This window comes from Protomyctophum bolini, assembly GCF_963924005.1.
Source record: "Protomyctophum bolini genome assembly, chromosome: 22".
In the NCBI taxonomy this organism is placed as follows: Eukaryota; Metazoa; Chordata; class Actinopteri; order Myctophiformes; family Myctophidae; genus Protomyctophum; species Protomyctophum bolini.
Genome location: NC_137883.1, coordinates 14,254,753 through 14,271,891, shown reverse-complemented (window position 1 = coordinate 14,271,891; position 17,139 = coordinate 14,254,753). Strand labels below are relative to the sequence as shown.

Here is a 17,139-nt window from a genome sequence, read left to right as displayed (position 1 = left end):
AAATGTAGACGGCACCCGGGTGAGCAGTATGGGTTAGCGCACCAGCCATTTGTCCTCCGTGAGGAGGAAGCCCAACAAACCTTGGTGAGGCCTTTAGGAGGGCCATTATAATCAGGGCTGCACACAACTTTTTTGGTCTAGTACTCAGAGGAGCACCTGGAGGAGTTACTTGGTGCTCCTAAAATGGATAAAAGAGGGATGCATGAATAACTTATAGCAAAACGATATTTATTGGATAAGTGGAGACTGGGGAGTCAATGGAGAGTATTGCAACTCTAGATTCATCCCATTATACAAAAATATCTAGAGTTGCAAATTGCAGCCCTATATGCATATTCTAATACAAACTTCTTAATATTCCTAAGGATAATATGAGCATCAAAGCAATATTTAGATACTTTTTTTAAATTTAAATAGTCGATCTACTAGCTCACAATGTGTTGCGGAGGCGACACATTGTGAGCTTGCAGATCAGCTATTGCATATTTGTTTAACATACGACACGTCGTACGGTGAAGCATACGTCAGGCTTCACTTTTGTTTTTAGCCGAGGAGATGTACACACAGTCAACACAGAGTCAGACAGTCAGACACACATGCAAAATAAACAGTGTACACTACCCGACTTAACGATAATAAGGGACAGTATGTCGGGACACACTGTTGTCATGTTGATAAGCTTCATATTGTGCAGCAACAGTGCCAGTCCGTGAGAGACGGCATCGCACACGAGCAAGTTGCATCGCACACAAGCAACTTGCTCCAGCACCCGGAAAACAAGCAGTGAGCAGCATGGAATCCTCCCCATAGAGTGGATCCTCCCTCGTTTGACTAAGGACGCGCTGTGATTAGACACAATGGCCAGAGCACTTGTGCAAGACGTGCTGTGATTGGCCAGTAGTAGCTACTTTGAGTGGCAGTCAGTGGGAAATGCTCTCGCCACATAATTTACTAGTATTCTGGCCATGATAATCATTCTGTGCGGCCCCAGCTGTTGGTACGCAGAAGTGCTTCCCGGCGCTTGATTGACAGCGCATTATGAATTTTGATGGCGCATGCTCACTGGCGCACCGCTTATGTGCAGCCCTGATTATAATCCACCACTCCTGAATGCAGTGCCTGGTACTGGGAGTCTGGTGCAACACACAGGTCCTGGGCCTGGTGAGAGCAGGAGTGGACATGGTGAGACGTTGGAGGGGCCCGTACAGGAGTCAACCCACAGAGCCTAGTCCTTCCACACGCCAGATTTTGGTTCTCCCAGTACCGGCAGAGTAGTTCCGGAGCAACAGATTGTGTGGCCTTGCTCATTCCCTGATGAACTGATCGAGGGTATAGCTACTGGGACGTAAGTCGGGATTTGATCAACCCCGGCTGGGTCGCCTGAGTGAGGGGTATGATGTTGGTAGACCCAAACCCTGTTGACCTCAGGAAACATCACTGAAGATACGTCCCAGGTGCATCCATGCGATGTATTTTTTAGTTATAATAATGATAATAATAATAAATTATTGCAGATACATGCTTGTATATCTGCTATTTTTGAATAGCTATCGCTAACACCTACAATGTCAGATGCTTTCCCGGTTTCCTGGTTTTCAGGTGTCCACCCGGCCCTACATCAGGCTACATGTACTGTATCTGGTGCCCCAGTGCCATCAGAACTGAAGAGTCATCTTGTTTGAAAAATCCCCCGTGACTAAACGATTTGCGCACGTTCACCTCAAGACCCACCGACCGTGCTGGGGGGGGGGGGGCTGTGACATCACTTCAGGGAATCAAATCTAAGCTCCTTATGGGAAATCAACAGTGAGCAAAGGCCCGCTTCCCCCCTGCCTCCCCCTGGCTGTCCTGAAATACGTGTAGGCATAACAAATACCTTTTGTATTACATATCTATCTTCTCCTCCCTTTCCTCAGCCTACAACAGAAGGAGAATTCATTTAGATGACTGTGTGTGTGTGTGTGTGTGTGTGTGTGTGTGTGTGTGTGTGTGTGAGAGAGAGAGAGAGAGAGAGAGGGAGAGAAAGAGATAGGGAGTGAAAAGAGAGACAGAAAAGGGGAGACCGCAGTAAGTTGCCCCGAAATATCGTCGCTGTCAGGAGGAAATCTTGTATGTCCAAAACCTGTTCCTTTTTATTGCCATTTAAAAATAAATCTACTATAGTGAAAGTAGCCAATCCACACACTCACGGCGCACCGTCATCATGACGCACTGTGACCTCGTACATCTGCTATTCTCACTGTCTGTGCAACTCTTGCATGACGAAACAGGTCATCAATTTAACACAAAATATATACAGAAGTTGAAATAGGGAGATACAGGGTCTTTAGCCCGACGGAGGTGATATTATATGGTCTCGGGTCGGGTGGAAACCTCACATGTCCAATCCTCTTACTTTCCAGGATTCAAATTCATCAAAAGTGGCACATCTACAAGCTTGTGGATCTGCCACTTTTAATGCTTTTGTGTGTTAGAAAAGTTAGAACATGGAGATAATAGGTGTGTAGCTCAACATTGATGACATACAGTATATAACATAACATCGAATGCATGTTACAAGGGACAGCTCGGAACAACCTTGCATTAGATCTGCCATTAAAAGCCAACTGGGTCGCCTTGCATCTCCGACTTCAAAGAGCCGTTTTTTTTCCCCCTTCCTTTTTACAGGACACACTGTGTACGGATGGGGGAGAGGAGAGGAGAGGAGAGGAGAGGAGAGGAGAGGAGAGGAGAGGAGAGGAGAGGAGAGGAGAGGAGAGGAGAGAGGAGCGAGGCCCATGAAAAAGACTTATGATCCCTAGCGTAGATTGTGACCCCGGGGTCGGTAAATATGCCACGGACTACGCCAGACTCCGCAGAGCCTATCCAGATCAAATACAGCAGAACAACCGCCACTCTCCTCTCTCCCCGGCGGTGTTGCCAGGTCGCCAGAGAGAAACAAGCGAGCCTGGGTCTATGAAAAGTGACTAGATAGGCCACTGGTTTCTAAACAGTGGGTCGGGACCCATGTGTTGGCCATGGACACATTTTTATGAGAAAGAAAAATGGACTAAATTGTATTAGAAAACAGTAGTGAAAATAGCCGATTTACATGCGACACTTTGTGAGCTTGCTATTTTCACTTGTTTGGATCCTGGGGAGACGGACTAAAAAGTGTAGAGAACCACTCATGGCCACACGAGCACATTCTAAACCTATACGCATCGGATATTTGAAAATAGATTTACAAGCTCATGCAGCATGTTATGAGCTCGTAGATCTGCTATTTTCAAAGAATTCCATCGAAAAAAGGGAAGCATTTTGAATATTCGTCGAAACAAAATATTTTTCAGATGGGCAGGCGTGTCCCTGGCACGAAATATTTTTCAGAAGGGGGGGGTCCCTGGCACATAATATTTTTCAGAAGTGGGGGGGTCCCTGGCACATAATATTTTTCAGAAGTGGGGGGGTCCCTGGCACATAATATTTTTCAGAAGGGGGGGGTCCCTGGCACAGAATATTTTTCAGATGGGGGTGGGGGGTCCCTGGCACAAAATATTTTTCAGATGGGGGGGTCTGTGCGACAAATACATATTCCTTTGGGGGTCCTTCATTTGAAAATGTTTGAGAACCGCTGCATGGTTTGAACCATCATTAGGAGCCCAAATAAGCAACTGCATTTTAGAAACGGTTCCCCAAAAAAACCTGCAACTATATCAATAATTTACAAACGACTTGGCCTTGTGGTTAGAGTGTCCGCCCTGAGACTGGGAGGACGGGGTTCGATCCCCGGCCGGGTCATACCAAAGACTCTAAATAATGGGACCCAGTGCCTCCCTGCTTGACACTCAGCATCAAGGGTTGGATTGGGGGTGGGAAGTGAGGACGCTGGCGTCGACTGTTCGCCGCTTCACCTCCCAATGTATGAATGAATGAATGAACCATTGTAAAGCGCTTTGAGCACTTGGAAAAGCGCTATAAAAATGCAATTCATTATTATTATTATTATTATAGAAAAAACAAGCCCAAAGTCGCTTATAGTAAGAGGACATGGCATCCGTGGTCCCCGGCTTGGAAACGGTGCTCCCCTTTCTCCAACACCCAGCTGGTTTCAATAAGCTCTTCCCCCCCACCCCCCCTCAGAGGTCAGCAGACCCTGGTCCTAAATGAACATACATGTGGACCCTGACACATTTTTACAATAAAGCCCCCCCCCCCCCCCCCCCCCCCCCCCCCCACACACACACACACCATTTTTTTTATAAAATTAAATTAAATAAAATTAAATAAATATTAATAATAATAAACAATAATATATTATTGTTTTTTTCTTTTGTAGGTAATGTAGGCTATTGTATTGTACATTATTGTTTCAAAAGATGAAAATACAATTAAGATTTTCAAAACAATATTCAAAAGTATGCTATATTAGCATATAGCATATTAAACCGGGGGAAAGCTTTTCAGAAAACTTGAAAACAATTTAGATAATCGGTAATTAAGAGACACTGAAAACAGCAGATCTACAAGCTCACAACGCATCACCTGGCGACAAATTGCACGACGTGTAGATCATCTAATTCCACTATTAATACTTTCTTATAAAAAAAAATATATATAGGAGGTATTTAAGTGGTTCATTCATAATGTATTTTTGTACGTTTATGGGACCCCGGGGGAGACAGACACCACATGTATCTTTTGGGGTCTTGATCTGAAAAGGTTTGGGAGTGGGACCCCCGCCTGGCTGCACTGAGGAAAAGAAGCAGCTCTCTCTCTCTGAGACAGAGGGCCTCACTAATATAGCCATCAAAGGCGGTTTGTTTTTCATACCTTCACCTCCCCAATATCTCTGAGATTTGGAAAACAGTCCAAATGGGAGGGTAACTCTTAAGCCTGGTTCTGGTTTGTACACTTCGTCGTTCGGCGGTATAACCTGCGGTGGCACAAAAATATGTCAAAACTGCTACTTTTCAGGATTCAGATTGAAAAATAGCAGCAGATCGACAAGCTCGAATGCTGATCTGCTACTTTGTGATCTGACCTGATCTGCTTTTGTGTGACGCTGTAGACTGGTCAAGTAGAGATTGTCCATTTACGGAAAGAAACCACACAAAAAGGTATCCCGACAGCGACGGATTCTGGTATAGTTTTTTTGGCGTTGGTGTCACTGAGTTTAAGCAACGGACTGGAAGAAGCAACGATGCTACAGTAAGTTCACATGTTATATATGATTAATTGCACATTAGCCCCACGACTTCTTCCTCTCGGCCTGGGTTCATCTCTGCCGTGACGTAATGCCATGTTGTGTAATGTGATGTCTGGAACGACCCCAACATCACATCCAGGATGTTTGCAAACCTCAGAATAAACTGTGTGTGTCATCATCGTGGGCCTTACTAAACCAGAGAGGACATAGAGTACGCACATCGACAGGTGGCTGCCGGGCTAAAGAGACTTCAGTCCATGGATGGAGCCCACACACACACACACACCATATAAGGTACAAAAAAAGACTTATTGGTGTATTTGTCAGACAAATAATACAATATAACGTATACAATCTGTATGCTAGAGTATGTTACTACAATATAACTTATACAATCTTTTGGGTTCTCCTTGCCACAAAACCTTTTCAAGATGGGGTGTCTGTCCGTCCACGGCCAAATACACATCAATGCTGTGCAGTCTTAAGCCCAACACACCGTCTGTGAAACGGGTGCGCAGGGACGCGGCACAGGCGTTGCCGTGTGGCAACGCCTGGAAAATAGAACAGTGGCGTATTGGAGCATCAGGCGAGGCGTGAACGCGCGCCAGCGAGCGTCGGACGCCACCGGTGTGGGATAAGTTCATTGAAAATAACAGAGGCGGCTGTTTTGACGTGCGGCGCTCGCAGACGATGTGTGTTGGGCTTTAGATGTGAAAAGGTTTGAGAACCCACTGCTTTAGATCAGCTAAGCTTTTGTTCGTTCCTGTTGTCCAAGACCCTCCTCATCTGCTTCCGTGCGTCCTGTTCCAACTATCACCCCCCCTCCTCCACTGCAACCTCTTTGGCCCCATCTATCCTACGTGAGAACCTGTCTACAAACGGCTCTCTCTGATACTCGACCCCACCTCCCTCCGAATCCCATCGCATCCCCGGGCTGTAAATCTTCAAGCTTCTAGCCCCCTCTTCTTAGCATGTCTACCATTCTATACACACAGAAATGTTCCCTCAAACATTTTCATGTAAAAAATGACCACTAAAATTGAGAGCTTTCCGACGGCGATATCTCACAAAAACTGATATGGAGTGTTGCCATTGCATTGCGACTTAGCCTGAACCAATCAAATAACCAATAAATAGTAGGGTGTAGATTTCAACCAATAAAAGTGTTTGGGGCCGCGAAACCTCGCTCAAATAGAGACTGGAATATAGGTGGGGTGGACGACCCCACGCTGGGTTGTCGCTCTAGGTATGTCCGAAACTTTGTCACAAGATAAAACAGACACCAAGGAGTTAATTATTTGTTATAATAAAATTTTCGACCAAAAATGTAGTTACTGCACCCTGGCTTTGTAGGGCATGCAGTATGCTCCCTCCCTCCCTCCCTCCCTCAGGGGGGTGACATCCATCTACACAGGGAGCCCTCCGTCCATTCACATGAAGCACATGAAGGCTTCATTCTTCAATCCTGACACTTCTACAAAGTCTTCCCCACTGATGTTTGTCCTGAAAAACATCATCAGGTCACAGTTCAACGCAGCCTTTCTTTTCCTGGAAAGTCACGCATGTTGTCAGTGGGCCTGGTGGTGCAGGTCAACTCCATGTGGGTCAGTGGGCCTGGTGGTGCAGGTCTACTCCATGTGGGTCAGTGGGCCTGGTGGTCTCTGCAGGTCAACTCCATGTGGGTCAGTGGGCCTGGTGGTCTCTGCAGGTCAACTCCATGTGGGTCAGTGGGCCTGGTGGTGCAGGTCAACTCCATGTGGGTCAGTGGGCCTGGTGGGTCTCTGCAGGTCAACTCCATGTGGGTCAGTGGGCCTGGTGGTGCAGGTCTACTCCATGTGGGTCAGTGCGCCTGGTGGTGCAGGTCAACTCCATGTGGGTCAGTGGGCCTGATGGTGCAGGTCAACTCCATGTGGGTCAGTGGGCCTGATAGTGCAGGTCAACTCCATGTGGGTCAGTGGGCCTGGTGGTGCAGGTCAACTCCATGTGGGTCAGTGGGCCTGGTGGTGCAGGTCAACTCCATGTGGGTCAGTGGGCCTGGTGGTGCAGGTCTACTCCATGTGGGTCAGTGGGCCTGGTGGTGCAGGTCAACTCCATGTGGGTCAGTGGGCCTGATGGTGCAGGTCAACTCCATGTGGGTCAGTGGGCCTGGTGGTGCAGGTCAACTCCATGTGGGTCAGTGGGCCTGGTGGTGCAGGTCAACTCCATGTGGGTCAGTGGGCCTGGTGGTGCACTCCATGTCAACATCGCTAGGGGCCAGTGTTGATTTCGTCAACTTAAACTAGGACCACCTTTTTTCACTGAAGAACACGAAATGAAAACTAAATAAAAATGAATAATATGATGACTAAAACTAAGGCTAAATATATTATATAGATATTAGGGACGTCACGTTCATTTGCTCCTGATATTTTGAGTATCTGTCGATATCGAGTTTTCCCGATCCAGTTTTTATATTTAAACATGCCATTATGCCATATCACAATAGTACAATATCCAAAATCACAGACAATATCCAGTCTAATATTATGATATGGATATAATATTGATACTAGGGAAACATTCATTCCTTTTATATGAATGTTACACTAGTGCTTTGTCAATGGGGACCAACTTGCAATGTCCTCACAGACAATCAGAGGGCCCCGGACCACAGATAAGGTGTTTATTGTCACTGTGTGACATCGACAAAGACATGCAGATAGAGCAACATTATGCCATAATCTGTAAATCCAGCATAGTCTGTCGTCAAATAAAACATCCATAATACATAGAGTATGGGAGACCACAGGAAGGCATCCGTTCACTACATACTCTGTGTGTGTGTGTGTGTGTGTGTGTGTGTGTGTGTGTGTGTGTGTGTGTGTGTGTGTGTGTGTGTGTGTGTGTGTGTGTGTGTGTGTGTGTGTGTGTGTGTGCATGTGCGTGCGTGTGTGTGAGAATGAGAGTCAGTCAATGCTGTCACAGTTCTAGGAAAGAAGCTGTTGTTTTGCAGTCACTTAGTCCTGACGCATATCTGGAGATTATGAGTGTGCATGTGCGTGTGTGCATGCTTCAAACATGTTGGGAACCACTACTGTACTAACTCTCTCCATGCAGTCTTCCATCCATTCCATAGCATCACATGGCTTCATTATTCAAGCCTGACACTTCCTCGAAACTATCAGGTCACACGGGTCACCTCAATGTGGGTCAATCACACAGACTTATCATTCCCAGGTGCTGCAGAATGACCACATTTCCTAAGCATGTTCTTCTGGGTCAACATGTTGTGCCCAAACGAACAAAACAAACGCACGCCAAAGAACAAAGTACAAACTGTCACGGCAACGTTCATATCCGTTCACACGGGGCCGTGTCCACGGAGAATGCCTTTTGACTTTTGAGCTGAGGAGCTCTCTGGATATCATGGGGTGCACATCTTTGGTCCGACGTCCCAACAGTCCTACACGCAACAGTCCGACACCCTACCCCAAACCCTAACCGCACACGGAAGCATTAACCGGCCATATATGGCGGACTATTGGTACGTCGGACTAACGTATGTCCCCTGATATCATGTACATGGCACTCACACACACAGTGTGGATATCATGTCCATAGTGTACACACACACACACACACACACACACACACACACACACACACACACACACACAGAGTGTGGATATCATGTACATGGCGCTCACACACACAGTGTGGATATCACGTCCATAGAGCTCACACACACAGTGTGGATCAGTGTTGAGTCTGAAATGAATGAAAACGTAATAAAACATAATCAAAACTACGTTGCGTCACCGACCCTACCCCTGTGTTACGTCACCGACCCTACCCCTGCGTTGCGTCACCGACCCTACCCCTGTGTTGCGTCACCGACCCTACCCCTGTGTTACGTCACCGACCCTACCCCTGCGTTGCGTCACCGACCCTACCCCTGTGTTGCATCACCGACCCTACCCCTGTGTTACGTCACCGACCCTACCCCTGTGTTACGTCACCGACCCTACCCCTGTGTTACGTCACCGACCCTACCCCTGTGTTACGTCACCGACCCTACCCCTGTGTTGCGTCACCGACCCTACCCCTGTGTTGCGTCACCGACCCTACCCCTGTGTTACGTCACCGACCCTACCCCTGTGTTACGTCACCGACCCTACCCCTGTGTTACGTCACCGACCCTACCCCTGTGTTGCGTCACCGACCCTACCCCTGTGTTGCGTCACCGACCCTACCCCTGTGTTACGTCACCGACCCTACCCCTGTGTTACGTCACCGACCCTACCCCTGTGTTGCGTCACCGACCCTACCCCTGTGTTGCGTCACCGACCCTACCCCTGTGTTACGTCACCGACCCTACCCCTGCGTTGCGTCACCGACCCTACCCCTGCGTTGCATCACTGACCCTACCCCTGCGTTCTCAACCCAGCTCCGTGGTTTCTCTTTCCGTGATGCGATGGCCCGAGAACATACACGGACAGCGGACACACGGCATTCACAGATAGAAAACAACAACAACACGGAAACAACACAGTCAGTGGCCAGTTGGCCACACATCGCTGTCTGCTCTACTTCACCTCTCTCTCTCTCTCTTATTCACGGCAAAAAAAACAGAAACATGGAACAACACAGAAACAGCATGGTCAGTGGACAAACATACATCACTGTTTGCCTTCGTTCAAAATGTACTGTTTGTGTGTGTGTCTCAGACACACAATATTCACGGAGAAACAACACGGGCCGCGTGGCATTAGACGCGAGTGCGCCGCAGGCACGCAAAATTCTAGCCATTAAGCACTGTAAGTAAGTAAGTAAGGAAGGAAGAGAATGGTGGATGCTGGTTTCTTACCCCGTATTTGCACTGGCGGGAGGAGGCTCCGTACTGGAAGCGGCACTGCTCGTCTGCGTCGTACACCTGCCCCGGGGCCACTGTGGGGTACAGGAAGTCTCGTTTCACTGGTTCATTGTCCAGACACGTCCCCCGACCTGAGCTGTCAGAAAAACAAACCTGACACTAGGATTGTTTCTTACACAGAGCAACCCTATACCATCCTTTCTTACATAGAGCAACCCCATACCCAACCCTCCCTCCATAGAGCAACCCCATTTACCCAACCCTCCCTCCATAGAGCAACCCCATATACCCAACCCTCCATAGAGCAACCCCATATACCCAATCCTCCCTCCCTCCCTATAGAGCAACCCCATATACCCAATCCTCCCTCCCTCCCTCCCTATAGAGCAACCCCATATACCCAACCCTCCCTCCCTCCCTTCTTACATATAGCAACCCCATATACCCAACCCTCCCTCCCTTCTTACACAGAGCAACCCCATATACCCAACCCTCCCTCCCTTCTTACACAGAGCAACCCCATATACCCAACCCTCCCTCCCTTCTTACACAGGGCAACACTATATACCCCCTGGACACCTCAAGGACACTTCGACACTAACTCTGGGAGCCCGGGATCGAACTGGGAACCTCACGATTCCCATCCGGCCTCTCTACTGGCCACTCTACCCCTGAGACTCCCTGGAAGGTCTCTCTACTGGCCACTCTACCCCTGAGACCCCCTGGAACCCCCACCATCCCCAAGGACCCCTGCACCCCACTTTGAGAACCACCAATGTCTAACAGCCAGTGCTATTACTTTAAATGTAATAACGTCTATGTTTCTCATGTTTACAGTTTAAATGTAATAACGTCTATGTTTCTCATGTTTACAGTTTAAAATTTAAACTGTAAACATGAGAAACATAGACGTAAACATGAGAAACATAGACGTTATTACATTTAATGTAATAACGTCTATGTTTCTCATGTTTACAGTTTAAATGTAATAACGTCTATGTTTCTCATGTTTACAGTTTAAATGTAATAACGTCTATGTTTCTCATGTTTACAGTTTGAATGTAATAACGTCTATGTTTCTCATGTTTACAGTTTAAAATTTTAACTGTAAACATGAGAAACATAGACGTTATTACATTTAATGTAATAACGTCTATGTTTCTCATGTTTACAGTTTAAATGTAATAACGTCTATGTTTCTCATGTTTACAGCTCAGATACAGAATCCACGACAGAGCCAATAAAATGACAGCGCAGGAAAAGACAGAAAGACAGGAAAAATAATTAAAAAGAAAAAAAGAAAAGGGCTATTAGGTCATGAGTCCAGTTCCAGGACTTTCTGTTTAGTCTGTTTGTCAGATAGAAATATGTGTGCGCTCCACAAAGAACAAAAAAAAGAAACTGAAAACACAGTAATTTTGTATTCTGGTAAGTCAAACGGCAGCCAAGAAGTGCACGCACACGCGATCACGTGCACATGCGCGCGCACGCATGCACACACTCAGGCACGCACACACAGAGTGGCTTTTGTTGTGGGGAGTCTTTCTTGTTTACGTTGGGTTCAAAGTGAGCTTACTGGGAGTATCTGTGTTTCCACAAGTGTTGAACCCGCATCCCGTTCTTTTTTTCCGCGCCTAATTTCAAACCAAATCAACTCGTTCAGATCCCTAAAACCTGGTTCGGAAATGGAACCAAAAAATACTTCTTGCCCTGAAGTGGGATACAAAGTGGGCGTGTCACTATTCAGGATGGAAGATCTGACGGCAGATTTACTTGTGAAACTGTGATGTGACAATAAAGTTGATTGACCACCACAAAAACTAAAGAACGGAGCCAGTTCTGGAACCAAAGTTGTTTTGGTGGGAAAGGGGCCTGTGTGGATGCTGTACTATTTTAGGTTTCTGAACCAATTCATTTCCAGTGGAAACACTCTGAACTGGTTCAATATTAGATGGGAAAAAATAACTGCACCAGGGGCCTGCATTGGGTGAAGAAGATTCTGCTATAGCCTCACAGATGACCACAGTTCCCATCCGGCCGCTGTACCGGCGTACAGCGGCCGGATGGGAACTGCAAGGTTCCTAGTTGGATCCCGGGCTCCCCCACAGTTGTGTCGAAGTGTCCTTGAGCAAGACTCTGAACCCCGAATTGCTCCCGACGAGCAGCTTGGTGGTTGGAGCTGCTTATTGGTGAAACGTGGGACAAACTCCAATTCCTATCTGTCGGGTGGGAAACCTCATTATGTCCAAAATGGTTACTTTTCAGGATTCATATTCAAAAACAGCAAAAGTAGCAGATCTGCAAGCTCGCAAAGTTTGCTGTTTTTGTGTGTCGCTGTAGCAGTAGATCAAAGGGTTCATTTACGAAGTAAAAAGTTAGAATATGTAGATATATAAGAGGGTTCTGTTCTTTTCTCTGGCTATTGGCCACAGCAGTGGATGTTTACAACACTGTCCTAAGCCATAGGAATAACATATTTCAAAGCTCAAATTCAGCGGTATTCTCCTTTGGGTACGACGGACCTAGCTCGACCGAGGCTATAAATCGTCTCGGGTCTGGTCTATATATAGAACTCAATAATCGAGCGCGAGAGTTATAAAAAAGAAAAAAAAAAGAAGACATGCGTCTCTCTCTGAAAGCGCTGTGGTTCTCTGTCTCTCTCCATAAGCTTGAGTCAGAGGATTCTTTTTGAGACAAAACATTACTAAAAGTATTTACTATAACACTGTGTTCTTTTCTGTGGCAGCAGCAGGAACGTGCGGTGGAATGCCTCCGCCAGTCCCTCGAAAGGAAAAATGGGCTCCGTGACAACATAAACGCAGCTAGACTTTGATTGATGATTGACAGACAGACAGACAGACAGACAGAGAGGAAAGGAGAAGGAACTGTGAGAGAGACGCACGCACACGCACGCAAAAGCGCTCACACACACACACACACACACACACACACACACAGTGTAAGCACGCTCAAACTACAAGGTCGTGCCTCTCTTCTCGTCAGGCACATTGGTGGAAAGTAACGAGTAGCAATATGTACTGTAGTGTATACTATATGGATATTATGCATATGCATATTCAGACCAAAACAATTACTGCATTTTATAACGGGTCCATAGAGAGCTCTCTCTCCTCTCTCCCCCCCCCCCCCCTCTCTCTCTAGTGTGTAATAATCCCATGATGCAGAGGTTTTCAACCAGTGGTCCTTGAGGGGGTTCCAGGTGGTCCTCAGCTAAGTGATGGAAAGTTGGTAACCAAATGGACCCTTAACTCTTGAGTGTTTACCCAATTTGTACCCAAGACGTCACCAAATGGACCCTTACAGGTTCATTTGGTTTCATTTTACACTCTCGAGAGTTCAATTATTGTTAAACATCTGCATTACTTAATTTACAAGAAGTCTACACAATTAGAGAATGTAAAATAATCGTTATTTTGTTAACGTTTGCCTGTTATCTCTCCTATGGTACCACATCATTACAGCATGGAATTGTGGACAAAATCTTATCCAACAATAACAACATATTGAGGCTAAATCTCATCAAATGGTGGTCCATGGCTCAAATACCAAATAAATAATGGGCCTTGATATGAAAAGGGTTGAAAACCACTGCCATGATGCATTGATCCACATGGAAACCTTTTCTCTAAATACAGCAGACAAACTCCATCATGCACGGTCAAATCCTCTGTGTTAATGAATGAGTGCACAAATGTAACCAAATGGCACTTGGATTTCATGTGTACACCGTCAGAGTTACAACTTTAAAGTTTCATTATAAAAGCTATTCTTTGGCGCTCACAACAAAGGCTTCAAATTCATTACATGACACATGAACGCCCTGTGATGACAGGGGAACGACAGTGAACTATAAGAAAGATATAATAAAGTAACCAAGAACATTTACTTAAGTACTGTACTTAAGTACAATTTTGAGGTATTTGTACTTTGCTTGAGTATTTCCAAATTCCAGTACTTTTACTCCACTACATCTCAGAGGCAAACATTGTACTTTTACTCTACTATATTTATTTGAAAACTTTAGTTACTAGTTACTTTCACGTGCCAAGGACCCCCAAAACCATATGCATTTTGCCACAGCCCCCCCCCCCCTGTTTCTAAACCACCATTCTAAATCCTAAGAGTTTTCCAAAAAATGTATGTTGCTATTATGTATTTATAGTATGTATTTATATATGTATAGTTAAACGACAGACACATATGCTTTCCCGGTGTTAAAGGGGTTAAATGACAATGTAGTATGCAAAACTTGTACAAATAAACTCCATGCACTGGTGCTAGTATGTGTGTGTGTGTATCCATAAACCATTCTTCCAAAAAAAAAAAAAAAAAAGCGTCACATATTACACCAGCATGCAAGCCAGGCCAAAGCCACAGCCAAACTTGTTTACTTGCCAGGGGGGGATGGGGGATAAAGCCTGTGACAGACAGGGACAGGGACAGGGACAGGGACAGGGACAGGGACAGGCACAGACAGACACAGACAGACAGACAGACAGACGGGATAAAGCATCTGAGGGAGGCTGAGAACGCTACAGTAAGTAGAGTTTACAGACGGACACAACTGAATCAACCTCGCTGTAATGAGAAACATAAAAGCAAAACGCAAGCAGTGACAACGATGCCAAAAAACATAACTCAACAGAAAGACTATAATACGGGGTGGGTTCAACTGTTCTTCAAGAGTAAAATAAGAGGGCTTACAGTATTTGTCTGTCTTTGTATAAGCCTAATTTATATGCTTCAGCGGAGGAGGAAAATTGTGTCATTAGAAAAAATGTCAAGCGGCAAATGACCTACATTTCAACTGAAACGTGTTGAGTGTCAACACTTTCTTTCAGTAGAACGTGATGTCATTAAAGGATATATTTCACTTTCAAAAAAACGTTTGGTCATTTTATCGTCTACTCAGGCTTATGTGAACACCCCGGGCAGTATTGATTCAGTGCTCCATTCAGTATTTAGATATTTGATAGTCATTTTAGCTATTTATTTTAAATACTTATTTTGGAAAAGAATAAGGAGCAGAAGGAGGCAAGAGGACACAAAAACATTATTAAAAATAAATGAAAACAGTAAATGAATAAACACGGCCCCCTCACACATTAGGAGGGCAGTATCAGTCACCATAAAAGGGATGGGTGTTTTCGATGGTTAAAATAGAGTTTGAACCTACAATGGGTTTGTATAGGAAGGGGCGGGCAGCAAAAATGAATATCAAATATCTAAATACTGAAACAAACAACTTAAAAACTATGTGTGGTGTTCACATAACGGCGGGGCTCCACCGGGCACGCTGCGTCTCCGTCGCGTGTGTCAAAAAACGAAGCGCAACGCAGTGGAGCCACCCTTCACTGATTAAAAAGGGAACATTCCCTGACGGTGACGCGACGCTGACGCGCCCGGTGGAGCCCCGGTGTAAGCCTGAGTAGAAAAAATGAACAACAGGTTTTGTGAAAAGTGAAATATCCCTTTAAGTGTAATTTCACTCTTTTTTTCCAGAACGCTGCCTAATGTAACGTGTAGCCTAATAGGTGAAAGGTTTGGGAACCCTTTAACCCATTTTGAGCGGGAACCCCTTTTGGTGTTACATACATTATGTTATAATTTAGCTATTGGAAAAAAAGCAGATCTACAAGCTCATAGTGCACCACCGAGTGGCGCGCTACGAACTTGTAGGTCTGCTATTTTTGAAGAATTTAGTTGAGGTCAGGCCTAAATGGATTGTATCAGGCAGTATAATTGGCTGTGTACACCCTGTCCAGCAGGGCAGACACATTCACCTACTATAGCGCTACTACAGATGTAGTAGACACATTCTCCAAGTCCCAATATACTGGTACTAATAGCTAATACTGAACTAATGGAGACTTGTTTTAATGCCAAAACACCGTCCCCCTGTTTCTGAATAGTTCTCCAGGGGACGCTGTCGGCTAGCGCCCCGCGGGGAGGACTTGATCCTCTCCAGGGATGCGGAACGTTGAGCGTTGACAGATTTCCCGTGAATTGTTTATGGAATTCCCACTTGAGACGAGTGGCGGTCGAGGAGAGCTTCAAAGTTCTCTCGGGGCACCGTTGTCAGCAACAACCCCTGTGTGCTTTTCAGAAGTGTGAATGTCGGAACCGTTTTTTTGAAGAGGACAGTTCATCCTGGAACCTTTGGGCACGTTCCACCACGTTTTCCACAGAGCCTGCATTGTTCTTTTGAGAGACTCATCGTTCCTGGGAAAGTGGCAGAGAGCCTGAACGCTTCTCCTTTTTGGGGGGAGGGAGGGGCCAGGGGGTGAATCCTCTGATGTAAATATTAATGCCACAACACTGAGAAACCTTTTCTCCTCTGTCTGTCTATGTATCTCGCCAGCGGGTTCTTCAGTAACCCCTTTCCCCTGATTTCTGAATCCAAGCATCCACTGCTGCCTGCTCTGCGCACACGTGCACACACACACACACACACACACACACACACACACACACACACACACACACACACACACACACACACACACACACCATGAACTCTTGTACTTACTCCAGGAAGCTAGTGATGTAGTCTTTGCTGCAGGCGGACCAGGAGAAGGGGTTGGTGTTGGCCGTAATGTGAGCCGCCATCAGCTTCGCCGTCTCGTGGCCTTTGGTGCCGCAGGAGTTCCCGATGCCGTCGTGGTTCATCCCGAAGCTGAGAGGAAACGAAACAGTAGGAAATAAATGCTGATTCAGTGAGCACGTAAGTAAAGTACATTTTATTTATGAAGCACCTTTCAAAACGGGGTACATACTGCATACGTTGGTTAGAGAGTCCCACTGTGGCTCCCGACATGAGTGGCAGGTTAAAACTAACCTGTGGCTTCCTGTGAGGTTAGGTTTAGGGTTTGGGTTTTGGGTAGGGTGTCTGACTAATGCCTGTCGTACTGTTAGTACTGTATGTCGGACGAAACACATGCAATGGACCACAATACAAACAGTCAAGTTAAAACAAGGCACATAAGAGCAACAACGCATCAAGAAATAAGTGTGTGTGAGGTAAAAACTTCATGAGACAGAATGCTTACGAAACAAATAGCTCTTAAAACCAGCAACT

General features: G+C 46.0%; 1 protein-coding gene across 1 annotated transcript in view; it reads right to left on the bottom strand.

Moving 5' to 3' along the window:
- The window catches only part of adamts6 (ADAM metallopeptidase with thrombospondin type 1 motif, 6), a 92,693-nt gene that overhangs the window by 52,213 nt on the left and 23,341 nt on the right, over positions 1-17,139 (bottom strand). The window contains exons 10-11 of the mRNA XM_080755419.1: positions 16,591-16,737; positions 10,035-10,176 (exon numbers count right to left, since the gene is read on the bottom strand). Of these exons, the coding sequence (XP_080611545.1) occupies positions 10,035-10,176; positions 16,591-16,737 (289 nt within the window). The remainder of the gene's footprint in view (positions 1-10,034; positions 10,177-16,590; positions 16,738-17,139) is intronic.